This window comes from Vidua chalybeata, chromosome 1, assembly GCF_026979565.1.
Source record: "Vidua chalybeata isolate OUT-0048 chromosome 1, bVidCha1 merged haplotype, whole genome shotgun sequence".
NCBI classification, from domain to species: domain Eukaryota; kingdom Metazoa; phylum Chordata; class Aves; order Passeriformes; family Viduidae; genus Vidua; species Vidua chalybeata.
In genome coordinates, this window is record NC_071530.1 from 81,941,638 (window position 1) to 81,969,363 (window position 27,726).

Sequence of the window (27,726 nt, forward strand, 5' to 3'; positions counted from 1 at the left end):
GGGGAGGTCTTGTCTTGATAATAAATAGATTCTTTGCCTCGTTATTTGTCTTTCCACAGGTACTGCAATGAGCATTTGTTGTGCCCCCCTCATGTGTTTTGGACAGGCTGGGGGCCATGGGAGCGCTGCACAGCTCAGTGTGGAGGAGGGATCCAGGCACGGCGCAGGACATGTGAAAATGGTCCTGACTGTCCTGGCTGCAGTGTGGTAAGAAATTTTTAGCTTTCTTTTCATTCAAATATCTGTGGTCATATGCCACAGATGTCTCTATGTCACAGAGTCATAAAATCATTTAAGTTTGAAAGGACCTCTAAGGTTATCAGGTCCAACCATTAACACAACTCTGACAACTCCTCCATCGAACCGCATTCCCCGGTGACTCATCTATGTTTTAAATATCTGCAGGGATGGTGACTCTACCACTTCTCTGGACAGTCTGTTCCAGTGCCTGACAACCCTTTCACTGCAGAATTTTTTCCTAATATCCAATGTAAACCTCCTCTGCCAAAACTTGAAGCCATTTCCACCTATCCTAACACTAATGCTCTGTGCCCATAAAGAATCTATGTCTATAAGCTGTACCCCTAACATGAGTCACCAGACTGTTTTTGTCTCTGTGTTGCTTGTGTGTCCTGAAATCCACAAAATTTATCAATCAGAAATATATATAATTCAGCTTTTTCACAGTATCATCTAGAATTTAAGCTTCTTGAGGTGAGGTTGTTGCAGATGTCGATGTGTCATTGCAGGTTTTTAGGGAGTGTTTTAGTTTTATCATCAGAGTGCATAGGAACTGTAGCTATGAGCCCAGGACTCCAGTGTAACATGTTCTGTACAGCAGAGAAAAAGCTAAGTTTCACATCTAAATACATAAGGAGCCAATCAGTGAATGCATGGAAGCACCAGGAAAGTTCTGAGGTGATCTTGGCACAGCAGCAGCCTAGTAGCTGTCAGGGTTTGAATTTACAGTGGGATGCTTTGAATGAGTAGAAGTGCTTTATTGATACCCAGTTTATTAAGAAAAACATATGGGAAAACATGTAGGGGATTTTTCTTATATCTGAAAAAATAGAGGTGGGTAAGTAAAGGGGTTGAAGAATTTTTTTTTTCTTTTTACTATTAAACCAGTTTTTACATGTCTTAATTTCAGAGAGGCCTAATTCTGAGGTTTGTTGTAATCTGTGGTCTGTTTGTTAGATTGGCAGTAATTCAATACTAAAGAAAGGATAATTTATTACCTTTTTCTAATTTGAAGGTTTTGTGCATTTTCCCAGGATTTGTTCTCTTTTTAAAATTTATTCTGATGATAGAACTGCATCTTGAGTAGATTAAAAGCATCCAAGAGGCTTGTTCTTTTATTTCAGTTAAACTTTAAGAGTTAACCCAATAACTTAGAATTCTATCAAGTTTTCCAAAATATTTTTCTGTTCTGATGGTACACCAAAAAAGCAGACATATGGTTAAGATCTAGTGTTAAACCTTCCTGACTCACACTGAATAGTGCATAACATGAAGGTTTTCTCCTTCATTTGTTCCTATTTATCCTATAATAATGTTTGTGAAATATAACAGCATTTTATTTTGCAGAGAATCTTCCTATGGTCTTAAATCAAAAATATGTGGGTCTAATTTTCTTGAAAAGCTCCATGAGGAAAGTAGGAAAACCTTTAGTGTAAAAATTACTTACTATAACTAATTCGAGATCAATGGCACTGGGTTTTGTAATTTATTAACACTCTTAGCACATACTCTGCTGCACCACAGAATAGTTACCAGTTCAGCTGTAGAAATGTTCTGGAGATTTTTTATTAATTAGAAAAGTATTTTGTTGATGGTTTCAAGCTTTGGAGTACGTAGTTGTCTTGCTAAAACTTCGGCACAAATGGAAACCCATCCAGTGCAGAAATTTTCTATAAATCCTGATGTCCTTGCAAGATAAAGGACTGTGGTATAAAGTCTGTGTTCTGATTAAGTTTCACTGAATTTGAACCCTTGAGTTACCTGTCTTGACTCAGAGGCTTTGCAGCCATAGCAGGGCATAGTCACTAAGTGAAGCTGAAGAAAAAGTGCTTTATTTCTTCTCAGTGTTTGTTTCGTTAATCTAAGAAAATGAAATCAGAAATATTTTTATGCCGTCTTGTAATTGTTGAATGGTTTAAATATTTATATTAATAAAGTCTTATGAATGAGGAGCACAAATATGAAACTTGTTGGATGTTGTTCTGCTTCAACCAAATTTTTGGTTTTATTGTAGTAGGTTTGTATTTTTCCAGTTAGAATTACAAATTTTTACCGTTGTGAATAAAGGAGAAGTATGCATGCCAGCAGTATCAGGGGACCAGATTTAATTTCTTAGGAGAACCTGCCTGTTCTGTTTTCCAATCTGCAACCTGGCTGTGAGACTGCAGTATAGCCAATCCTAATCTGCTTTCCTGTCCTTATTTTGCAGCTTTTACCATATTAATGGCTATTGTCTGTGTCCACCTAATGATTTATACCACACAATTTTTAATGAACAGTGTTTCTTCCTTTTAGTTTGATTGTTTTGCTCCTAGGCTGCAATATTACAGCAGGCAGCTTGTCAAAAAGACAGCCTGTGCTTGTCTTTTTTGAATCTATCTCATCACTTGGTTCCTTGACTTCATCTGTCTTATAGCAGATATCAGCCAAGCCACTTGAATATTTTTTTTCAGGACTCAGTAGAGTTCCCTACTGTTATTTCCAACTTATTTTATAAAATAATAATGATAAATCTTCTGATGCATATAAATATTCCACAGAGAGAAAACCATGATGGTATCTTAAAGATGCATATGTTCCTTAAGTTCCCTCAATGAATGAAAATGGATAGCCAGATTCTTAGGACTGAAGCCATTTTCACTGAATACAGAAAACCATAAATCAATATGATACAGGAGAATTAGACCACAGAGACTCATAAGGGTCAAAAAGATGAAGTTCAAAATCAAAAATCTGGAGTCATAAGGACCTGTCAAAGTCTTTAAGTTAATCAAAGCTACTAAAGAGTGCTTAAAATTGTCTAATAAGAGATAGAACCATTGCAACCAAATTTAAGAGCAGCTAAAATCTAGTAATAGAAAGCTTAAGCAGATCAAAAAACAGGTATTAATTTCATGTATGCAGGTGATACAGGTAGTAGAGAAGGAACTGGAATTCTCTGGACTGTGCTAATGTGCCTCAGAGGACAATCACCTTCAGATTTTACAGCATACTCAGATAAGCTGTTATGTTTCCTTTAGAAAATGCTTCTTTTCCCTTGAGAAGCATAATCTCACTTGAATTTGTCTCAGGCCAGTAATAAAAGAATAACTTTTTTTAAAAATTATTAATAGAATGAGCAATTTAGTTTGAGGCTCAAGTTGGGTGACATGCTTTATATGTATATTTGTCTGTGTTCTTATTTCAGTCATACTAACATATACATTAATCCTCATTTTTGTACTGGGAGCCTGGTAAATGGTATATACCTTCCACATACCAGAAAAAAGCATGCTGTGTTTTGCTGTGGAATGAAAACACAAACCAAAAAGGAAGGAGGAATTTTATGTGTTTCTTAGAAAATAATAGCTATTTTGGGGGTGGTTTTGTCTTCTGGTTTTGTTTTGTTGTTTTTTTGTTTTTTTTTTGTTTTTTTTTTTTGTTTTTTTGTTTTTTTTTTTTTTTTTTTTAATTATTAGAATTATTGTTTCAATGTTCTGGAATTGTTCTGAACACAAAACTTTTTTTCAGAAAGGGTATTTGTATTCTAGAGTTTTTGTAATGAAAGGGGATGAAAAAAAAAAAAGAAGAAAAAAGTAATTTTTTTTCTTTCATGAATTTTTAAAGAGAATTTGAAGATGGAAGGTTTTCAGAAGTACTTTTTACTTTGTCCATCAGAGAGAACAGTCTGCCTTTTTTTACTTGCCATCCCACAAAATAAGTTTGAAATTTATAGTCCAGAAAATTGACCAGAAAATAAAATTATTATTATTATGCTTTCTTTTATAGCTCTTTTTAAAGTTTCCATTTGACTTAAGAAAAATAATCTATTACATAAACATAAAAAATCTCACAAGCATGTTGTATAAGAAATTGTACTATTTATATGATGTTTGCTTACTTTATGCTCATTTCCTTTTTCAATCCTTTTTTCTTCTGTAATGCAAACTCCTTTGGATATTAACTGGTTTTATGTTTTGAAAGTTTAACAAAGTGAACTTCTTTTGTTTTGATGCTGCACATTCTACTTCAATTTTAAGCAATAACAAGTTACTTAAAGAGGGTAAAACCAAAAAGAAAAAAAGAACCAAAATCATAAGAAAGAAATAGTTTCAGAAATGCTTAAATATATTGATCAATGGTACATACCTGCTTACCTTGGTCAGTAAAGTGAGTTACCAGCTTGGCATTCATGGTGAAGGTCAATGTGAAATATGAACTGGTTGAACTGATGTCCACATATATCCAAATGTGAGCTGTTTAAGGTGGTATTTAGGCACACATCCAGCAATTGTTTTGCTGTTTCATTTAGTTAATTTTGAAAAAGACACTAAACTGTAAGGTGTTTGCTTTCTTGCTTAGAATAGTGTGAAGCATCTCTTTCTTGAGAGATGTAATTTTTGAAGTAACTTAAAGCTGTGAAATACATTTTTTAGCTGCTAGGAAATCATCTCTACTCTACTTCAAACTATTCAGTTCAACCTGTGACGACTGACACTGACTGCAGTCCTGTTCTAGATTCCTGTAGCACTCTTTCAGGGACTTCCAGGTCATGTAAAATAACTTCTTTCATGGACCAATGCCATCTGATTTGTAATCTCTATCAAATCTAATTATAAGGGTTTGCCAAAGCAAACAATTCAAGAACTTTGTATTGGGCGTATGTGTATCTGTCATACAGATGATGAATGTTTGATTCAGAAATCCAAATCTTATTTAAAAAATTGTAGGAAATCAATGTTAGTGTAACAGTGCATGAGCTTTCTCAGGGCTTTGGGTGAAGGCAACAGCCTGTGTGTGCCTTGAGGTCAGGTGACAGCCAAGTGCCTTCATCCAGTTAGGCACTGATCAGAGACAGGAGACCATTTTCCTTCAGCCAGAATTTGCCCCACTGTTTCCTAAAACACCAGGGACACTGGAGTGTGTCCTGTCTCAGGTCTCACCATTTGTTGCAGTTTTTAGCCATTCTTGTGCTGTAGATGTAGTTTTCATTACTGTTATTTAGATGTAATACTGTTCCCCCAGCTCTGTGAGGCCTTGTGTTTGAGCTGTGGTGGTTGCTGCCTCTGATAACCACAGAAAAAGTACCTGAAACCCCCTTCAGTCTGCACCCAGCAGGCACAGTGCTCAAGGACTCACTGTTAAGAGATGTGAACTTCTACTTTTCTTTGATGGGATAAGTTCTGGATGTGAATGAAAAAGGAGAAAAATAGGAAGAAAGAATCTTGGGTGCCAAAGTTTTGTGCTGCACTAAGTTTAGATTGATTTAATGATCAGAACTCAAACTTGAGGATATTTCCTAAGCACTTGTGTTTCACAGACCCTGAGTTTTTTTTTCATTGCTATGACCTAGAACATTCAGTTATCTCTGGAAAGTAATACGCAACTGTCACTGAAGACTAAAAACCAGAACAAAAAAAAAATAGATGGCATAGTTCTAGCTTAGTTTTATCAAGTAATAGAGCTTACAGGATTATATTGTGGTCTGTCAGGTATTCTTACTCTTCTGCTCATAAGGCACCCACTCCCCCATTACAAGTACATTTGACAGGAAAGTGGTCTTAGATGACAACAAGGAATTGGGACGAGTTGCATGAAACACAGGGGCCTAGTAGAAGGAAAAAACCTAAATTTGTTTCTACACTGAGAGACACATTTGCAGCTGAGTCCATTGCTTGGTCCAAATGGTGTCAGGTGCTGGTCAATGAGTGTACATATCAGCACATGTGTTGTTTGGGCCTGCATCTCTTAATTTTTAGCAGTTGGACTGCTAAATCCTACAGGTAGGAGTATGGGAAGGGGAAATGTGAGAGGATCAAATAGATCAACTTAAAAGACTTGAAATATAAACTTACAGGAAATCAGACTTCATTATTTCCAGTGCTTGTGGATGTTTTTGTATGGGTGTGTAGCTTTGTTTGGTACATAAGTAGTATTTCCATGAAATCAGAATTGACATTAAAAAAAACTCTGTGCTGGAGTATCCTGGACCTCTTGGAACAACTAAAACTTTATTTAATATAGGGTATGTTTTCTTACGTTAGATAGTAAACCTCTAATCCAAATTTATGGAAAATAAAAAATTGATGGAGGTAAAGACAGGCAGCTTCACCTCATCTCTGATTTTCAAATTGCTGAACAACTCCAGGGTAAAACATAATTCTGATGTAAATGGAAAGTGCAGTCCAATCCCTTAGGCTATTACTAATATAGACCTCTTAATATCTTTCTGACATTGTTCTTCAAGAAGATAAAAGGGGTTTCTGATTATCAAGATGGAGCAACTTCAAACTAAATTATATTAAATTCATGATAGAGGGGTTATATAGAGTTATTATTAGTTATACTAGTTTATATATCTGTGTTACATCGATGTTAGCTTTATCCATCTTTACCCACTGGATAATCTAGTGGTTTGTCCTGGAAGGAAAAACATCAGGTTATTGGAAGTTTACTCTAGATCTGCTAATGGAATGTGTTTAGACAGATTTTACTTATAAGTGCTTTTAGTCATTTTGGAGGAAAAATTTGGATTATATTTTCTGATGACCTGAACTTTTGAGGCATCATGAATACAAAAGTTGATTTGCATGTCATATAGGAGGCACTAGATGTCTTTGAGGGCTGAAGTAATAGAAATCAAGAGTTTTGTATCATAATTGCAGTCATGAACTCAACAGAAGCTCCTTCTTTCACCTTGAAGCACAGCGAGAAACAAGACAGGAGAATGACCCTGGTATGTGAATTGTTTATGATTCTAGCTATAAGCCAGAATGTTTGTGCAGTGGTGAAAAAAAAATAGATTCAGTTATAGCATTTAGGAAGTTTCAGCAAGATATTCCCAAGGAAGACAAAAACGGTACTCTAGGGATTCATATATAAACTAATCTCAGAAGAGATGATTGTAGCAGTCTGGACTGAAGCAGGATAAAATCGCAGGTTTTGTTTTGCGTATTACAATAATGTGATTTCTCCAACACTGCTGGTATCTTCAAAGCTGAGCTTATTTTGAAGTTGAACTTATCTGACAGCTTTGTGTCAATGGCTGAAGTAATGAAAGCTCATTATGATTTCATCTACAAATTTCAAAGTCTCTTCCATTACAAAGATATGTCTTTTTCAAGTATGGAGAAACTTTAATTTTACTGTAGTCAGTTCAGTAGCAACCTTCATTGTACAACTGTAATCAAAATGGGTAAAAAGGGTGCATGAAGCATAACATTGAAAATTACCTCAGAAACCTGATAGAGCAGTTACATAATTTTTTCTGTAAGTGTGCTTACTGATCTTAAAGGTTATGGCCCATGGTGGAAGTGGGCTGAGCTCAGGAAAGTGTTCCAAAGGATGGGAAAAGATTGGGATTCTCGTAAATCAGAGTACGCAGGGTTCTAGTGTGTGAAGGACTAATACATAAATTAATGACAGGTTTAGAGAGGGAACATTGGGGTTTCTGTGTACTCTATACTGTAGTATACTGAGTTTTAAGGAAATATGAAGCTAGTGAAGGGAATTAATTTCTATCCAGGGCATTGTTAAATGATGTAACTTGTTGCAAGAAATTGTTGAGGCTTAAATCTTAGGAACCAATAAAACTCCAGACAACTAAAATTGTGCAGGACATCAGGATGAAGTAGAATTATAATAGACAAAAATTAGATTTTTGTTAGCATATTAAATTAAATTTTGAAGTTTTAAATCTTTTTCCTGAATATTAACAATCAGATATAGAACTGTGCTTTGTGCATTCTGCTTATTTCTATGCTGCCATTTGACAATAACCAGGGAAGACATGCCTGATCTAGAATGGCATTTCCAATGTTCTTCTTTTTAAGGGAGTGTTGAATCAGTTTGCTACAAATTGTCCCTCTGATTTATTTTGTTCTTTTTAGCTTTGGTCACCTGTACTTAAAATGGCACAGTGCAAACACAGTAATTGTGTTTACACATTTTATACCAAAAAGTCTGCTCCCATGTAGACCTTAACACAAAGCAGAGTTCAAGTATTCTTCAATTTGACCTCAGTAACTTGAGGGATGAATGAAGCCTGAATAAGTAATACGCTCTGTTGCCATTTATAGCTTCACTAATGCAGCAACTCTTGAAGAGTGCTAGAGTGATTTGTTAGCTGAGCTGACTGACAGCAGTCCTTAGCCATCTGAGTGCAGTTAAATGGAACTCCATCCAAATTAATTATATTTATGTGCCAGCTTTTATTTTTACTTAGTCTCAGGACATCATAGTAATTTTTAATGTATTTGGCTGTGGTAGGATTTTAATTTTCATTGAAAATAGTGTCAAGCAACCCTGTTCTTACACAAGTTATATGAGGTTGAGAAATAATTTTAAAACTTCTGAATATTTATTGATGGAGTTATCAAAATTCCTTTTATTGTTCCTCCTTGTTTCATCCCATTCTCTCTTTCACACTAAGTTGTTGACTTAGAATGCTTCTGCACTAATACTGCAGCCACCAAATAAAAGGCATTTAAGTATTCAAAGCCTCTGACATTCATCTTGAACAAATATGTTCACAAGCCTTAAAAAAGGCAAACATACATTTTCTCTGTGTTTACTTATAACTTATTTTGTATCTTCAGGGTGATGTGACTCAGCCTATTGCAGCATTCTGAAATAATAATATTTAGATCTGAATACTCCAGTAGATGGGATTGTATTCTTCTTGTCTGAGAATATAAACTCATGCAAACACTGAGCTCATTTACCAGAATACACAGTGATTTGTCCTTGAAGGTTGAAGGGCAGGATGAAGTGTCACAGTCACCCTATCAAGACCCCTTTTGTTACTTGAAAGCAGAATCATGCTGCATATTTCCTTTGGCTAGAGAAATGCAGATGAAAATAAAAGTATTAATCCTTCCAGAACAGAGTTTTTCTAATTCAAGAATACTTATTATTTCATCTGAAACATCAGAAAGCTGAAGTTATAAAAGCAGGCATTTCAGTTTATGTTATGAAAATCTTCAACCTTGTTACTTATAACAATTTCTAGCATGAGAGATCAGTGAAACAAGTTACTACCTTGTAAAGATACAGGTGTTCATTTAACTATCATTTGAAATTTGTGATACCCCTACATAGACTGGGGCTGGTCCAGAAATAGGTCAGCCCCAAAATGCAGATTTTGCTTTGCCTTGTCAGAGAGGGTCCAGATGTAGAAAAGGAGCTGTAGACTATACCTGTATTTTTTTAGCTATCTGATTCAGAGGAAGGACCGATTCTCTTTGATCTCTTTTTAATTTAAATCAATCTCCAGAAGGAAAAGTGGGAAAAAAAAAACCCACCCATAATAGCAGAGCTGACCTATGGTATTGCAGGCACTTTGCCAGTTACACAGGCTGGACTGCCAGGCACCCTGTCCGATACGAGACTGTTACTCAGCCAGCATCTGTGCAGTGCTCAGCATGACACTCTTTTGTGTTCTTACTCTGTTGCTCAAAAGCAGTCCCATCTTTAGTGCATGAAGATTATTTATGAAGGTAGTGGCAGATTCCAGGATTCTTTGTAAAAGGCCGTACACATGTTGGTGGTTGTGGGAACACTGTATGTGCCTTTGTCAATTTACTGTTCGATATCCCACTTATTAGCAAAAATTTTATTTTTCACAGCTGAATTTATTCTGCCCCCATTCCCTCAGTGTAAACTCTATGAAAAACATGAGAGTTCGTCTATAGATCCACATCTCTTGGCATTGCCTGACTTAGCTAAATATTTTCACAGCCTTGGATGACATTAGCAAGCAGAAATCCAGAGAGTATATCTGGCTGTTACTTTACCTAGAAAACCCATAATTCTGCTTTAAGCTGAAGTGAAATATGCTCACTATATTTAAAGCATGAGTAGAGTTTCATTCAGAAGTTTCTGAAATTTTCAGGCAGTTGGTCACAAAACTAGAAAAATACTGTATGTTTTCACATAGGAACACATAAACCTCTTTGCAATGGCACTAAGCTTCCTATTAAAAATAGTTAATTTATGTATCCTGTCCTTTACTGAAAAGCTGATCCAGAATCCCAAGGCACATATTGAAGCATTTGTGTGAGATAGCTTGGCAGAATGAATATTTTGTTAAAGAGTTTTAAAGTATTTAGAAAAAGAAGTAATAGCAGTGCATATTATCTTCTTCTGAAATGTAGGGCTAAAAGGAATATTAGACATATAGTGAAATCTATCATCAGCAATTTTGTATGAAGTATAACAATGATCCATTACATAGAATGCGAGAAAAAAAGCAACTGGTGGATTATAGGAATTAATCCATCGAAAATCTTGCTGGGAGTCATATGAATGTAATTTTGAAAAAAAAAAAAAGAAATGCAGTGTTGTTTGGTATCTCTAGGTAGGGAAATGTTTTCACTTTGTTTTCAGAATGACTGGTGTTCTATTTGCTGATTAGTTTCAAAGTAAAATTGAAGAAGTATAATAATATGAGATGTTCTATTTGTAAATCGAATCTGGCTTTCCATTAGAGTCCCAAGAATACTAACTAATGTTGCCATAAACTTCATAGGAAGAAAAAATATGTATGAGCAGAATTACCTGTGTTCTGAGAGGCAGGTAGCATGAAATGTGGAGAAGAAAGGAAAACCTAAATTACAAAAGTGCAAGATTTTACAAAAGTATTTGTCCTTTCTAAAGCTACAGAAGAGCTTTTCCTAATATAGTCAGACAACATAGAGATGAAAATGAACTATTAATCTTTTGCCTTTTGTGAGGTAAGTACCTTTGATTATTTGCAGGAAATTTATTGATTAGTTTAGTTCTTGGAACTGCATTCTCCCTGCAGTCCCAGCCTGATAAAGAGCATGTGCTATGTTAACGTTATACTCACACATTCCTTTTTTCCCTCTGCAGTATGCCCTCCAGAGAGTTTGGTTTTTTGGGGTTTTTTTGGGGCATAGGTGCCATCCTTAGGTACAGTACTTTCCCTGCTGTTGAATCAGTTTAGCAACACAGATTTGCAGCACAGACCATGTTGAGCACCATTCATTGTGAAAAACTGACCATTTATTCCTCTCTTCCATTTACCATCTTGTAAGCAGTTAATTATCTGTGAAAGCATAATAGATTTTTGCTTAGCTTGTGGCTGCAGGTCTCCTAAGAGGGAATAATTCCTTTGAGATACACTGTGAAATGTCGTTCTGAATTCAAAGTAAACTGTATCAGCTTACCACCTGTATCCATAAGTTTGTTGACTCCTTCAGAGGTTCTGACAGGTTCGTAGCTTCCTTTTAAAGAAAAGCAGACCATATAATTTTGTTCTCCAGCAGATCATATTTCATATTCCACTAATTTCATGCTTTATTTTGATTTCTCTGATTTGCCCAATTCAGATGTCATGCTCATTTTCTTAGTTCCCCTGAACTTCCTGAAGTATCTTTTGAAAGTGATGTCACATTTACCATCTTCCAGGCTTCAGACAGGAAGGTAAATTTAGCAAGAAGCTGTGTGTCACTAGTATTAGTTTTCATATTTCTGCTTCTGTAGTTACATTCTTTGGTGACTTTTTTTTTCTCTTTTTATCTATTTGTGCCATCATGTCTTCAACTAGCACAGGCTGCTGTAGTCTTGTCATTTCTAAATACCCCTTTTATGCCTTCACAGTATACTGACCCTGTAGGCTTTGTAGCAATCTTTCTGTCCCTAACATCCCTGAAGCAGAACTGCATCTTAGCCTTCAGACCTCACAAAGTACCTCCTTGAATTCTTTTCTGGCCTCCCTCATTATGTTTTAACATATATTACACTAGATTCATTATTATTTCCCTTCATTCTTTGTTTGTACCCAACTTCAGCTTTTTGCAGGTTAGTGTTATCTTCCCGCTGTTTTATTCTGATTTCTTTTTGCCCTTCCTTGGATTTCTTGATTGGCAGCAAGCCCTTGCTCTCTGCCTCTAAAACACTGCCTGTGGTGAGCTTTCCTCCTGTAGTGCTCTGCTGGGCCACATCCCTCTGCAGGTCCCTCATTAATGATTGTACTGAACTTCTTTGCTCATTTGTATTGTAGAGGAGGGGTCAGGGACTATCCCCCTAATACTTTTCTCTTGAGTAGAGTCACCTCTCAAGGCAGCAGAATTCAGCAAGGAAAATGCTTTTTAGGCTTTTCTGGGGGAAAAAAAAAAAAAGCAAAACAGTTGGCCAAAATATATGTATTTTTGTCATTTTATTTGTATTCCTTAATCTTGGGCAGTTAAACCAGTAGCCTAGTTTACTTAGTCAGGGGTAAGTCCTGCAGGGGACTTTTGCAGCTACTGAACAGTTATATTATATTTAAAACCCCCAACAGTTATATTACATTTAAAACCCCCAAAATACCCCTTCTCTCCCACTTGCACCCTGATAGCTCCACACTTCCACCCTAAGGGTGGTCAAACAGGAGGACTCAGAATCCATGATCTTTGAAATTTATGGAAAAAATACAGCATTTGGTTTCTGTAGCTGGTCAAAATCATATTATATTTTGTATGCAATCACAAAATGACACACAAAGTGGTTTTAGTGCTTGATTGTCACTGCTAAAACAGGGCCTTGCCCAAACAACATTGAAGTTGATTTTGTCTTCCTCTGATTTCAGGGAAAACTGAGTCAGCCTCAGACTTTTTGTCATTCTGAGTGCTTTTTAAAACAGATAAGAACTTGCTCATAAATGGATTCCCAACAGTTAAAGAATAGTTTAGCATTGCCATCAGAGGCATTTATTATGAACTGAATGCAAGGGGCTTTTGTTTGTTGGCTGGATAATTGTAATTTTAAGCATCTTTTTCTTCCTAAACAGTTCAATGAGTATATATTTTTAAAAAAAAAAACAAAATCTAGCTTATTATTTTAAATTGTCGCTTATCAAATCCAGTAAAAAAAAGAAGTCCTTTGAAGCTTCAAATTTGACATGCTCTCTTGGGGAAATGACTTTAAAGGCTGTAGGAGTGTGAGCAATCCCTGATGAATTAACTTTGTAAATGCACAGAACCACTTACTCATTGGAATAAGGAACGTGATTAAGAAAGCAAAAAGCTCTAAACTCTGCAGCTGGAGCACAGATGCCAACGAACATAACTTTGATGCTTCACAGATGATTTTGAACACAAAGCTGTTCCAATTGACTCCTTCCCTGCATTTTCCTTGGAGAAACATTAAGTGCTCTGTGGTTTGTTTGTTGGTGTTCTTAAATGGTGAAGGGATTATACAAGTTCATAAAGAAAGGTTTTTTCCTAAATGGATGTGTGCTTGCTCAATTCTATTAATTAAAGTTAACAAACCATATGTCCGTAGATTTTTAAGTGTACAGTACAAACACTACCATTTTCAGTGCTTTTCTGGATGTGAGTTTTTAAAGGTAAATGAGGATGTTATACACTTGTTCTGTGACAGGAAACTTGGAGGTTTAATGCTAGAGAGTTTGTACCATCTTAGAAGAACTTTTTTTTAACTTCAGAAAAGCAGATAAGCCCTTAAAGGCTACATCTAACACTTGCCAATTAAAATCTTGCAGTGGAGTCTAACTTCCAGTTAGTGTTGAAGTTAGAGAAGGTATCTATACACATATAGGTATAGTTGAGGCATATTCTGGGTTGTAAATAGGTATTTTTGTAGGTGTGTAAGCGCTGAAGTACATGGTACATGGTAGTTGAGTGTATTGTAAAGTTTTAGTAAGAATCAGTAGCACAGGCTTATTGGGAGTGCAAAACCAGACACCAGACACCTGTGTGTTGGAGAGCAGCTTCATCCAGGTTTGTCTGAGTGACTAGGATACAGAAGGTAAAGGGAACTGATTAAAAATGTCTGAAAGTATTTTTGAGCTCTGACTTGACTGAATCACTATTGGTCCTGCTGGGATCAGGCTCTTCTTTGGAGAACTCATGCTCATCTAGATTTCCTGAAAGCCATTTTGTTGTGAAGTTTAGGTAAAGAATTATTTTACCTGTTTCAGTTAGTGGTTTAATTCAATTCTCATTTCTCATACTTTGAATAATACCAATCATTGCATGAGCCTGGGTTTGTTTCGTCCATCAAAAGCAGTAAAGCATGAATGGCTTCTCTGAATTACTACTAATAAAATTTGTACCTCAGTCAGCATAAGTCCTGCACAGTCCCAACTATAATTAAAAACATGGCAGAACAGGACTTCTGAATCATATTGGCAGTATTCCAGGTTACACAGACAAACTGAACAAAACAAAACAAAAAAAAACAAAAAAAAAAAACCAAACAAACAAACAAAAAAAACAAACAAAAAAAAAAAAAAACACAAAACCACAACACATTAGAAAACATAAAGGCTTATCTTAAAGAGCTTGTTTAATAACAATGCTGTTATTTTCTGATCAGGAACCAAAGAGCAGTGACTGTAATGCCTGTTGCATGGAAGAGCACCTTCCTGACTTTCTGAGCTGTTACGTCTCCATTTTCTTACACTTACATTTGTCTAAGACAGATAGTACTCATGTAAGGATTGAAAGTACTATAAATAACGCAAAAATATTGCAAATTTTGAGGAAAGAATTCTCAATGCTTTTTTTTTTAAATTCAGCTCATCTTTTAAATAGTTTCAAAATTACATATAAATCTTGAAAATATGTATTGGTGAGGGAGAAATAAGTGAAAAAATTATAGTGTATGATGAATGCAGTTTTATCTATATTAATACATCCTACAAATTCACAATTCACCACTTGCTTATGTCACAGTAAAGTCCTGAACTAAGGAAATCAGAGCTGAATCGTGCCAGGACCTTTATTACTGTTCTCCTCTTCCCACTACCTAAAGTTCTTAAATTCGTGGACCGTTTTTTTGGTTGGTAAAAATTATTACATGCTAGATTTTCACAATGTAGCAAATGAAGTAAATAAGTTCACTCCTTTCAGAAAAGTAGAAAAAATAAAAAAGAAAGGGGAAACCATTTTTTACTCATCACTTCCTAAGTCTTTGATGGGATTTGAAATGTTGGAGAAGAGCTTTCCCTCCCACCTCTGCTAATCTAAGGGCTGGCTGCCCTGCAGATGAAAGAGTAGCTCTACCTGATTAAGGCTTCATGCTCAGAACTTAATTTTTGATTTACAGTATTCTCTATGACTTGATGCTGATGAGGATTCCTTTCTGTCACTTTTTCCCCACTCCAATGTTGAAGTGTCATGATATGAATGAGAAGTCTGAGTTTGATTCTTTCCTGAAAGGGGTATGAAAATGGAAGTTTGAAGCTCTGTGGAAAAAAATTACAACACATAAAACAAAAAATTGAATATCAGTCTCTGCCTCACACAATTCCTAGACTGTTACAAAAGCATCCACATATTCAGAAGCAAGTTTTAACCTTTTCAGTAGTTGTCATTATTTTCTTGAGACTCCATTATAAAGAGATTTCCATTTTACAGTCCTATTTGCACCTTCTATACAAGATGAGTATAATTACTGTATAATCACAATCAGGCCCCGACATTCATAGGTCTTTGCTGATATCACATGGTAACAAAGACAGCTTAGATATAGAGCTTCTGGATTTTTGTTTCACGTTTTCTCGTCGTACAGTTCTGAATTCAAAGATAACAGTGGTAAATAAGTTTCATATATGTTGGTTGATATTGGTAAAGACTTCATCACAATTACATCTAAGAAACATGATAGATTTATTTGTTTGCATTTAAGGAAATTATGTAGTTGCAAACTCAATCATTCCCATACATCTAGATCTAGTAACAATAACAGAGTTAAAGTTGCACATGAATATTTGAAAATATTTTTAACTGTTAAGTATTTTATGAGAAATTTGTTGCCGTTAAGTTAGAGAACAGATTACTTGGACTCCCACCTATTTACTAACACTTACAATCGTGTTACAGGCAAAAAAGGATACACCATTTATGTGAAGCCAAGAATTTTATCTTAGTCTGGTTACAGTCTTAATGTTTCTTACATTTATAACAGTCTTATCAAATAGTTTAAATTATGTGCTGGTAACTTAAATACACAAATTTTTTAGTCTCTGCCTTTCTCTAGTGTTAGGCTGGCCCTCCCACTACCCCTCGATGTGGGGGTTGATGGTTTCAGTCTGGGGGTGGATTTACAGCAACTGGACAGTATCCTGAGCACTTGGCCAGAAGTAGGACATGGATATTTATGATTTCTTTTTTCTCAGTTTAGAATGTGGTTGGGATCTTTTTTATGTTTGTTAAGAGGCTTCGTGGCTTCCTTATTATTTGTTGATTTGCAAGTCCATATTGCAGCTGAATTTACTGTGTGTTTTACATATGTTGGGTGCTTGCTCTTTGTTCTCTCTGCTCCCCCAAGGCTTGAGAAGAATGGCCTGACTTACCTTGCTCCTGAGGTTGCATTCATTTGATGACCAGTAATTGGCCATCAGAGATATTTATAGCCCTTGGGCTTCAGGTATTGCTCTCTGCCAGTTCTTTCAAAGCTTCCTCTGTGCTTCTGTGCTGTGTTTTATTAAGAGGGTCTAATGGGTCATTCTGCTCTTGGTAACTACATGTTACAAATGCCCATTAGTTACAAAATATATATTGGTGTAGACATTACATCACACAATTATAACAGAGCTGATGAAAAGTTAAAACAAAGCAGGTAATAGAGATCTGGTAATTAGATAATTGCTGTTGCTTGCAAAAACAAATCTTCAGGCAAGCCAGCTCGAGCTCAGGCACAGCCCAGCAGGTCCTTTAGCCTGCCTTCCTAGCTTAATGCAAAACCTAGTGTCCTGGTACAAACAGCACTTAGTCCCTGTTTACTGAGCTACAAAGCTAGGAAGCATGTTAGTGCTTTACTTATGCTTAGGTTTAAGGTGGACCATTCATGCTGGTATGCAAGAGGGGCTCCTCAGACAATTTAATGGCACTTGCCATACCCATGAAAAAAAACCAAAACATTGGATTTTCAAACCCAAATCCCTTCATGTGGACATCAATGTTTCAGAAATCCCATTCCAGCTAAGGATTGGGGTAGCTGTCTCTGGGTTTTATGCAGTAGGCTTCACATCCACTGGGATAAATCACTTATGCCATGAGCTTGTGATTCTTAGTGCTAGGCTAGCAGCCTTATCCTGTGGGCAAATAAAGATGCATTTGGGTTTTTTGGTCCTGCTAACGAACATTGGACATTCTCATTTAACTGCTGATTAGTAGGAGACTCCCTTGATCAAATGCAACTGTTATGTTCATATCTCACTGGCTCTGGTGCCAGGCAGGCTCATGTTTGTTTTCACTTTGCCACAAAGAAGATGATACACTGTACTAATAAAACTACACAATCTTAACATGACATGTTGCTGTTCTGATCAAAAGCTCCTCTAAGACAGATGCTTCTGTTTATTACTCAGTTAAAGTAGATATAAAATACACAGGTCTCCTTCTCATCGCTTTTCTTAAGCTCCTCTGCCTAAAATGATATATTTTTTTTTAATTAATAATCTTCAGTGTATGAAAGGGGCTCACAGGACCTCATTAATGGAGTCTCAAGGAAATCTGAAGTTGGCATAATGTGAATCCATTGACCCTCTAGCAAGGAATTATTTGTTAGAAAGGCAAGCAATCTCTGCACCCACTTGTCTTTCCTGCTAGAAGAAAGGATCTCTTCAGAAAAAACACAACCTTAGGGTGTAATAATCACATTTAGTACTATTCTAGCAGAAGATTTTGTTCCTGTATCTCACTCAGTTTTCTCCTATGCTAAGAATTGTTCTCTGAGGCTAACTTGATAGAAGGAGTGATGGACATGTAAAGTATTTGAGGATGTTATTCTCATTTGACTTGAAATACTAAATTATTTAAATTTTCTTGGCATTTAATGTCGCTGAATCCTACAAAAAGGAATTTGCATTTTCTGTAATGTTTTGTCATTTTTGAGACATGTGAGCAGCCATATGACTACAGATCCCCTGTTCAAGTGTTAGCTAAATGCTCTTTGGAACATTGATACATACAAAATGAAATGTCTTTTTGCCTCCGAGCTGGATAAGGCCCTGACACGTTGGACTGATTCTTTCTGGAATCTTTGTTTAAAAATAAAAAAAAATACCCTGTTGCATCTGCCACAGGTTCTTTCAAAGGAAATGGATAGTGAACTTTCCATTTGGTAAAATCAGATACTTTCTTTGTCATCCTGCAAAGTGATCACATTAACTTTTTTTCCTTTGTCATGAGATTTAAAAAAACATTTCTGTAATTTAAGAAGTGGTTTGGCTCTATCAGCTACAGTTCAAGGAACAAACAGCTTCAAAGTTGTGACTTCTCACAGACTTGTCTAAACACAGAGAGACAGAGAGGCAATCTTAGGTGGCAAAACATCTACAGAAATATTATTTTGCTTGTATGACATGTATTTGCTTGTATGACAAAGCAGAAGGCAAAGTAAAAAAGCTCTGTTCCAAATTAGCATCTGTTGAAACAATTTGTCCAAGCAGTACTTGATGTTAAGAGTTAAGAAAACTGGGTAGTGATCCATGATTTTGTACACCTTAAATAAATCCTTAGTAAATTTATATGTACTGTTCCTGCCTCCTGAAATCCTTTTAGGCATCTCTCTCATGCCTCTCTCTGGTACAAAAGTACCTGGGTTGAAAGGCTTAGTTTCATATAGTACTGGGATCCATTAAGACAGAGCATTCATGTATCATTCAGTGTCTGCAGAGTGATTGCTTTTATAAACCAAGCCTTAACTGAACAGCATGTTCTGTACCTCATTATCACTGATACTAAAATATTTACTAAAACACCTACGCCTTGATGAGAAGCCACTGTTTTAAAATGTACTAGAAGCTGTGATCAAAACTTAAGTCTGACATAAACACATTTATGAATTACAGAACTAAAAGTTGAAAGATATACCATTTCTTTTGCTCTTTTAAAACTGCAACAGTGTAAGTAGGTGGATTAGCATTTAGGAAGCCACATTCAAGCCTTCCCTTTGAGGATTTCCGAGAATTTTATCTGCATGAAGATGATTGAAAATTCCATTCTGTCATCTTCTTTCTTCCCTCTCCCTTGGGATCCCAGGGACTGTTTGCAGTCTCTCACACTTTCATCCCTAAATTCCTACCAAACACCTGCATTTTCTTATCAATGGCATTTATTTATCTGTAACTGCTTTTATTTTATGTAGTCAAATGAAGTACTTTCTATGGATATGCAAACAGGTCAGTGTCATTATCTTTATTGCTTTTTTTTTTTTTTTTTTCCCTTTAAGGATGTTTTCCTAGGCTTCTTAAGGAAAAACAAGAAACAAAGCAGACTGCCTGTCCTACCTATTTTGGCCCATTTTCTACCCTTACTGGTCTTACTGGTGTCGCCTTGTCTTTGAGCATCTAGAAGAAAGATTTCTTTTCCTGCGAACGTCTATATTTTGGTGACAAATTCCTGAGTATTAGAGAAAGCTGTCAGAGAGAAGGATACTTTACCAACTTGTCCAGTTGGGAAAAAATCCCCAAAACACAAAAATCGACCTATAATTTTCTCTTTGCATATGTACAGCTTCAGGCTACCTTTGCACCCCTGTCATGTCATACATTGAGGTTTGCTGGATGCCAAGGCTGCTCTGTTGCTCCCCTCTTCTTCCTGGCAGGCAAGAGAAAATATAATAAGAGGTTCTTGGGTTGAGGTAAGAAGAGGGTGAGATCTCTTACTCATCATGGTTACCCATCATAGGCAAAACAGACTTGACTGGGGAAATTATTTTATTTTATTTTATTTTATTTTATTTTATTTTATTACCAGTCAAATCAGAGTAAGGTAATGAGATTTAAAGCCAAATTATAAAAGAACCTTTCCCCTACTTCTCCCTTCTTTCCAGGCTAAACTTAATGGGCATGGAGGCTGAGGTCAGCTCATCACACATCATCTCTGCTGCTCCTTCCTCCTCAGGGATAGAACTCCTCAGTCCTCCCCTGCTCCTGCATCAGGTCCCTCCCACAGAGTGCAATCCTTCAAGGACAGACTGCTCCAGCAGCATAGTTCTCATCAAACTTTTTTTGAAAGTTTTATTTGACAGGCCAGAATGTTTTTAAAAGGCTAGACATTTCAAATTTAAAATCACAGTGTGAATACAAAATACTTACACAGAGCAAATTGCCATTTTTAGGAAAATTATATTTTTATTATTGTCTTACTAACACTAACATTTTTATTTTCCAGCTGTTATAGTGTCATTGTCCTGAAAATAACAAAGAGTTGATGGTATGCTTACAGACCTGTCAAAATGAAGCCTGTATTATAAAGTCTACTGTGTAAATTCAGGGCACACATCCTGACCTTGAGCTAAAATTCTGCCACATGAGTTTCACTTGTATATTCTAGCCATGGTTACATAAGTACAGGCAGTAAGTCCTCTCCACATTGCTAGGAATATTAGAAATACAACATCATGTATTACCCATCCCTCTTTTCCAATAAGTTAATGTGTGTTTGTTCACATATTGCTTTGATAAGCAAGCACGGCATTCCTAAGTACCCAATGGCAGTCTGCAGCCTCAGCATCCTGGAGGCACATGCCACAGTTAAATTTTCCAATCTCTGCCATGTAACTCAACTCTTGTAGCTTTTAGCTATTTATGTCCTTTTTCTGGTATGTTGAAGAGAAAAAAATTAGTAGATGTCATATTCACTGACAAACTGGGGGTTTATGTCTGCCCAATTTGATCACTGCAGTATGGATCAATCCTTGCTCATCTCCTTTTTTTCTTCCTCTCATAAATGAGTTTATGTGAATGTTATGTCAAGCAATGGAGCACAGCTGTCATGCAGAAATTTGATTTGCAACAAGACTTGAGATGAGCATAGCTGTGTATAAAGAGAAGCTAAGGATCCTGTGTGTACATTAAGTAGCGAAGTCCTTCTTTAAGAGCTCTCATGAGTATTGTGTTAAGAAAATATATATCGTTATATGTCCAACTTGTTGAAACTCATAAAATGCTCCATTTGAACTGTGCTTCGATTTAATTTTATCAGGAAACCAGACTCTATTCCTGGTCAGTTTATTTTCATTACCAGAGTATTTTCTTTCCTATAATTTTTTTACAGTCTATAATCTCCTCCTTTTGTTTTCTTCATTAACTTTCTGGTTTCAATGTCTTTAGCAGTGCCACCTTGCCTCTATACAGTATTTAGCCTTTCTGCTGAGACATCAAACAAGGTGTAAAAGGAAAGTGCTTTAATCCTAAGGAATTTCCCCAGAGCAGCAGAGCATAGTGTTCAGAAATCCTGAGCTGAAACACACAGGCGATTGTCAATTAAAATCTGATCTGTTTTACACCAGGGTCATGCCACCTACAGAACAGCTCCTATTTGAGGAGGTGCAAAGGAAGCCCACAGTTATTTTTGCTGTATTTTCCTCATACTGGAAATAGAGCATAGTATGAAGCCAGCACACAAGTAATGCTTTTTTTTTCCTCAGAAACATCTGTCTTACCAGGAACTGGCTGAAGATCAAAAAGTGTTTTCTTTGCAGACACAGAGCTTCAAAAATAAAATGTAGACAAATGAAATGCTTTGTAAATAAACTTTATATAAAACCAAGAGCATTAAAATGTCTAATAGAGAGTGTTGTATGAGAGGAATTGGTTTATAGAGAGAGGTTTACTGATTGGCACAAATTAAATTGAAAATGTGAAATAGGAGTTTCAGTTCTGATGTGATTCTGAAAAATGACAGGCACCATTGGTGGATACAAAGGCAGTAGGCAGATTTGCCTAAACAGAGACATGTGTTGCTTTTGGGAAGCTAGAGGGTGTATGAACCTCTGGGTGAAAGTTGTAGCGAAGATACGTCAGAGGCCATGTGAGAGACCCATAAGCTTTTAGGAAAATTTGGAAGCTAGGTGAGATAACCCACAACATTTAAAATGGCAACAGAGCCATGCATTTGGGAAATTGAATCCTGTGTTAAATGTACATGATTTGAGAAATTAATACATACTCATAAGAAAATGACAGACAATCATATATTTATAATTGTCTGTGCAGTTTCACTTATTGAGCATGTTAAGCACAAGCATGAAAATTTGTAGGTAATTTGAATTTACATTTATTATCACAACTAGAGGCATAATTTTCAAATACCTGTTTCTATGTTTCTGCTTTTCAAGCAGCAACTTGCAAAATTTTATACTATTACTTTGATTGTCCTTTTACTTTTTGTGGTATTTTTTCCCCCCATATCCAGGGGCTCTAACACATGAGTTAAACTGATGCTTGCTACAGCAATTTAACTAGCTCAGATGTCCCCCTTTACTTAAGGTCATGTTTTCCCATAGCAGAGTTGGCAGAAACAAATATGTTGGCTTTTTTGGTTGCAGTGCTTCCTTGTCAGAGTGATTAAAAGCTATAACTGAAGATGATTTTGTGTTTATCTACTTGACTGTAACAGCGGTGACTGAGGTGTGGGCACACAGTCACATCTGTCAGCTCAGCTGTAACTTCTGCCCTGGGGAAAGGCAGATGTTTGTGCTATGATAACATATTAAATTGTGCTTAAATGCATTTTTTTGTTCAGTTTGTTTCCACAGGCCTTGGTCAAGGCCTGAAAAAGATGTTTATAGCACAATGGATTCTTTTTTAACCTACCTCTATACCTACTTGCCATAGATGGTGTCCAGTCTCTCAACATTGCTTTAAAAGAATTTGGGGAATAGGAGATGTGTTTGTTTCTCTCCTTTCACTTATACACAGAGGAGTGGCCTTTGAGCTGTGAAGATACAGATTTTCATATGCACATTAACTTTCCATCTTTGAATTTCCTCTGAGTAGATGATTAGAACTTTCTGGTATTTGGTGGTTTTGAACATGAGATAAAAACCATGTGGGGCTGGATGGATCTGGCAGCTGGATTTTGCAATATTCACTGGGCTTCCAAATCCATACTCAGATCCCTTACTGACTTCCTTTTCAGAAGTGCAGATCACAGCCTTTCTGCTACCTCATCAGAAAGTGAAGTGATCAAAATCTCTGAACCTGTGTCTTTGTGTGTCTAAATCAATTTCCAATGGGTTTAAATACTTCCACAGTTGAACACATTTCAGCAAGCACTTCTGCTTTTTACTGCTGCTCCTAGGTTTGGTCTGGCAACTCTGAATTAAAGTTCATAGCTCCTCATCGATTCAGTTTCTACTGTTTCCATCACTTACACATTTGTTATTTAGTAACTTCTGTAACATTTTAAGTGTTATCTCAGGAGTGTGACTTTTCTGGATTTTTCCCTCCAGTGATTGGTCTATCATTTAAGTCATCCTTTAAGTGAAAAACACAGTAAGTATATTATGATAATCAGCTTTTCAGAGCAAAATGAGGCTTCAACTCTTCCCAAAATTAATTTTCTCAAATTCTGCTTCCATTTTTTAATAAAACACAATTTATAGATCTTTATAACTGATGTGGGAAAACCCAAAAAAAAAACAAGTAAATGAGCTGCAATTGAATGCTTGTTGTATAAATTATTGCATAAGCAGCTAATACTTTGACACTATCAGGTCAGTTTTAATGTACCAGTGATTAGTGGCTGCATTTTTTTCCCTCAGATTTTGATCCTAAAATGTGCTAGTTCAGCTGAACCTAAAAGATTGTCTCATTTTAGAAAATAAGATCAATGATGAACTGTAGGCTGGTAAAAGCATTAATTTCAATATAAGGCTGCACTGATTATATAATGAATGATTGAGGATAAATTACTAAGTATCTGAAAGAGTGATCTCTGGATGGATATAAAATAATAATGACTGTTTTAATTTTCTGCATTACTTGGCAGTAGGCTTTTCACACAGTTGATTTTTCAGGTTTAAATATTATGCAACTAAATGTGTCCTCAGTGTGAACATTTTAAGAACTACTTTACGGCTGTGCCTAATTTGAAACTGCCTTGTTAAAGAAAGGAGCCATTTTGCCACATTGACAAATACTGAAGCATTGGGTCAATCTAAGCATCAGGTACCTAAGAATCAAACTTTTTCCAGGTCACAAACTAGCCAAGTAACTCTGGTGTTGCCTGTGGAAACTGAAATTCCAGATTTTCTTCCACTTTTGGTGTATAAAAACCTGTTGTTAGGGATCTCCTTTTACAACAAGAACATAGCTCTTTTTGTCTTTCTAGAAACCTACATGAAGGAAAACATGAGATGAAGGTAATTTATTAGTGATAACATATTTGCAGTGATTATAAAGCAGTGCTCTCTAAAATTGATGAGTTGATAGCCTTTTTATATCTTTTTGACTATTGGATTATCTCCTAAAATTTTTACTCTTAGTTAATAAATACTAGGATAGCCATGATTTCCAGCAGTTTAAAAAATATATTTTAAGTTAATAATAACTGTTTCAGCAATTTAGAAGATTTTTGTCAGGAATTATAGGGCATACATTAAAATGTTAAGCTTCTCCATAAGAGTATTTGAAACTAATTGCAAACAATTGAGTTATTATAGCAAAAGAAATCACCCGTTTTCCATCTGACTTAATCCTCCTTCCTTTGCATTTGCATTTGTAATGATTGAAGACACATGCACAGATTGTTAGCATGGCCCAGCTGAGCAGTAACTCCTTGAGCTGCAGGAACTCACTTTTTTCCCACTCATCGATCATACCTCCCAAAATGGAATTTTGAACAACCTCTTTTCCCCAGTTCTGAAGTACTGAGTGATCAGGGAAGCTACATCTCTTTTCCTGGTCTTTTCAAATGACACATTCCTAATTTTGAAGATAAAATTGAATTCTCTTTCCTTACAATTAAATTTATAAAGATGTATTTCAAGGCTGCTATTTACATGCTGATTTTAAAAGTTGAAAAGATTAAGTTTGATTCATTTATTAGTAACATATCATTTTCCTTTAATGATATTTATATTTCACCACCTACTTGTCATGATGTTGCTCAGATTTTGGTCATGGCTTTCCTACTGCAGTTGAGGCCTTCACTATGTGGCAATATAGAAGTCACTTTTGAGTTAGTTCTGGTAAATCCATGCAGTCATTTATAGTGGACAATCCCTTCAGCCTTACAGCCTTGAATATTTATGGTCCTGTGTGTTCTGTTTTCATCAGGTCAATAATATCTTATACTTCTTTTCTTTGCAGTCTAAATGACAACACTCAGAACAAAAATAATTGACTCTGTAATTGAGTCCTCTGACAGGCCCTTCTGGTTTTCTCAAATTTTACTGGGTTCAAGTGGTAGCATCCCCAGCTTCTCATCCCTCAGTTTTGGTGGTTCCCACCTCACAGTGGAGCTGCTAGAACAAGAGGCATGTTTATCATGTGCCTAATTGTAACACTGCATACAAAACCACAGACAAGATGGAATTTACAATAGGATTCCTGATTATAGGCTGGAGAAAATGATCCCTGGACACCGATCTAAGCAGCAACTTACCTGCAAACCAGTTGTTTTCAGTAGCAGCAATCTCCTTCACAAAAGTTTGATGAGTTTGACACAAAATGTAGCTTTTGAGTGGGGAGTTCACAAATGATTGGTAGAAAGAGGAAAGTGGTGGATTTGTGCACTCCAAAAACTTTTTTCAACCATGGGAAGATAAATTTTTTCAATCTTTTGGTTCTTGGGGAGAAAGAGTCCTTCAGAGAACTTACATTTTGATGTGTAAACAAGGCCCTCTCTACATGGGAACTGTTTTTCTCTGGAGTTTTATAGCCCTGCTGCATTTGGTTTGGTCTTTGTTTTGCTTGCATGTGAGAGCTATCCTTTCTTTTAACTATGTATTGCTGTGGCAAACTCAGAGACCGAGAGATGGCTGAGAGACACATCTCTTACATGATTGTAAGACTGAGAGATGTCTGAGGTTCTCATATGTTACAGGCCTGTCTTGTCTCAGGTGACAGACATTCTACACCATTCAATTTATGAATCAGCAACACTCTTTTCTACTGGTCTTAATACCTGAAGAATTACTTTGGGCTAGTCAAATTGAATTTTAGCATGATGGAACAAAAAGCAAAAATTTTTTAACCAATGGATTGATTGGTGATTCAAAAAATATTTCAGAACTAATACAACATATTGAAAGAAAATCATAAAAGATGACTCTTGGACTGAAAATACTTAAATGCACTGTCAATGTTGATTTAGCTGCTTTGTCTGTCACACTAACAGGTGAGAAAGAAAAACAGTGATGAGAACTAAAGAAAGTGTATTCCATACAGACATACTATATGCATCAAAGAAATAAGAGCTTGTTAAGAGAAATCCCTCAGTAATATAAACACATAAATGCAAATAGAACTCTCTATCTGAATTCTGGTTGTAATGAAAAAAAATGTGCTTCAAATGTAGATAATATTTTGGCCTGTTTTTTTAAGGAGATACCAGAGTATCATGCTTTTTGGTTACTTAAAATCAAACTTAAACTAGGAGTAAAAGTCTCAAAGATTCTCAAAATTTTTAGGAATTTGACTAAAGTAGCTCTGCAGAGGCAGAAAAAAAATTAGCCAGTTTTCTCCTGTCCTCCAGAGAAAACAGTGAGTTTTGTTGTTTTGTACACTGTTATTTAACAATACTCTCCTCTAGTTTGAAATTACGTTTTGCTTGTCCTTTTCTAAAATAATATAATCAAATAATTCCAAATACATCTTGATAGAAAGCATGATATTAATATTATTTTTCCATTATACAAAAATACTAGAGAGTACTATTTAAGGACAGAAACAAAGTAGCTGCTTAATAGCATAATCATTATCTATGATTCCAAATATATTACGATTCCAAATAATCATTTTAATTTATGATGCCTTTTCTTATATTTCCACCAGTATTCTTTATGATAATTTTTTACTTAAATTTATCATTTTCACATACATGTATTTTGTGAGGTATGTATTTATTTTTGTATTTCATGTAAAATTTCCAATGATCTCCAAAAAACTGCAATGTTGAGTTGCACCCAAAAATTTAGTTTTACAAGTTTTACTGCATCTTTACCAGGTATAGCCAGGCCTAAATTCAACTCTCTCCACTGGCTAAATCCAGTCTATACTAAAAGCCACAATATGGTGAATTAGGCCATAAGTTTTAAAGCAACTTGCAAAGAGAACTTTGGGAATGTGGTTAAGCTTGAACTATTGCAATGATATTTTTGGAGTCTGTAACTGGCCTCAAGTAATTATTACTCTGAGTCCACAAGCATACCCTGAGGACTAATGTGCATAATCCATCACCTGAGCCCCTGAAGTATTTCTCTGAGTATCAAGAGAATCCTGCAGGAGAGCTTGACCCCATCTCTCCCTGCAGTCTATGTGGAATGTCAGAGGTGGAGTTTAGCAGCTGCTGTCTCAGTTCCTCTCAGCAGTGCTATTGAAGCAGAGTGCCTCACTGCTTTTCTAGCTCTGTCTTACCACTGAGATGAGACCTCAGTGTTTCATCTGAGATTTTTATTCATCTGAGACTTACCTGTGGTTACTTGATTAATGTGTCCATGATTCTAGCTGATAGAATTGCTTTTGAGAGGGCCATAGTCTTGAAATCCCTCTTGGGTAAATCGTTCAAGCATTGGACAAGG

At 36.0% G+C, this 27,726-nt stretch overlaps 1 protein-coding gene across 1 annotated transcript in view; it reads left to right on the top strand.

Annotated features, from left to right (window-relative positions):
* The window catches only part of SEMA5A (semaphorin 5A), a 312,339-nt gene that overhangs the window by 246,429 nt on the left and 38,184 nt on the right, over positions 1 to 27,726 (top strand). The window contains exon 16 of the mRNA XM_053950747.1: positions 60 to 207. Coding sequence (XP_053806722.1) covers positions 60 to 207 — 148 coding nt within the window. The remainder of the gene's footprint in view (positions 1 to 59; positions 208 to 27,726) is intronic.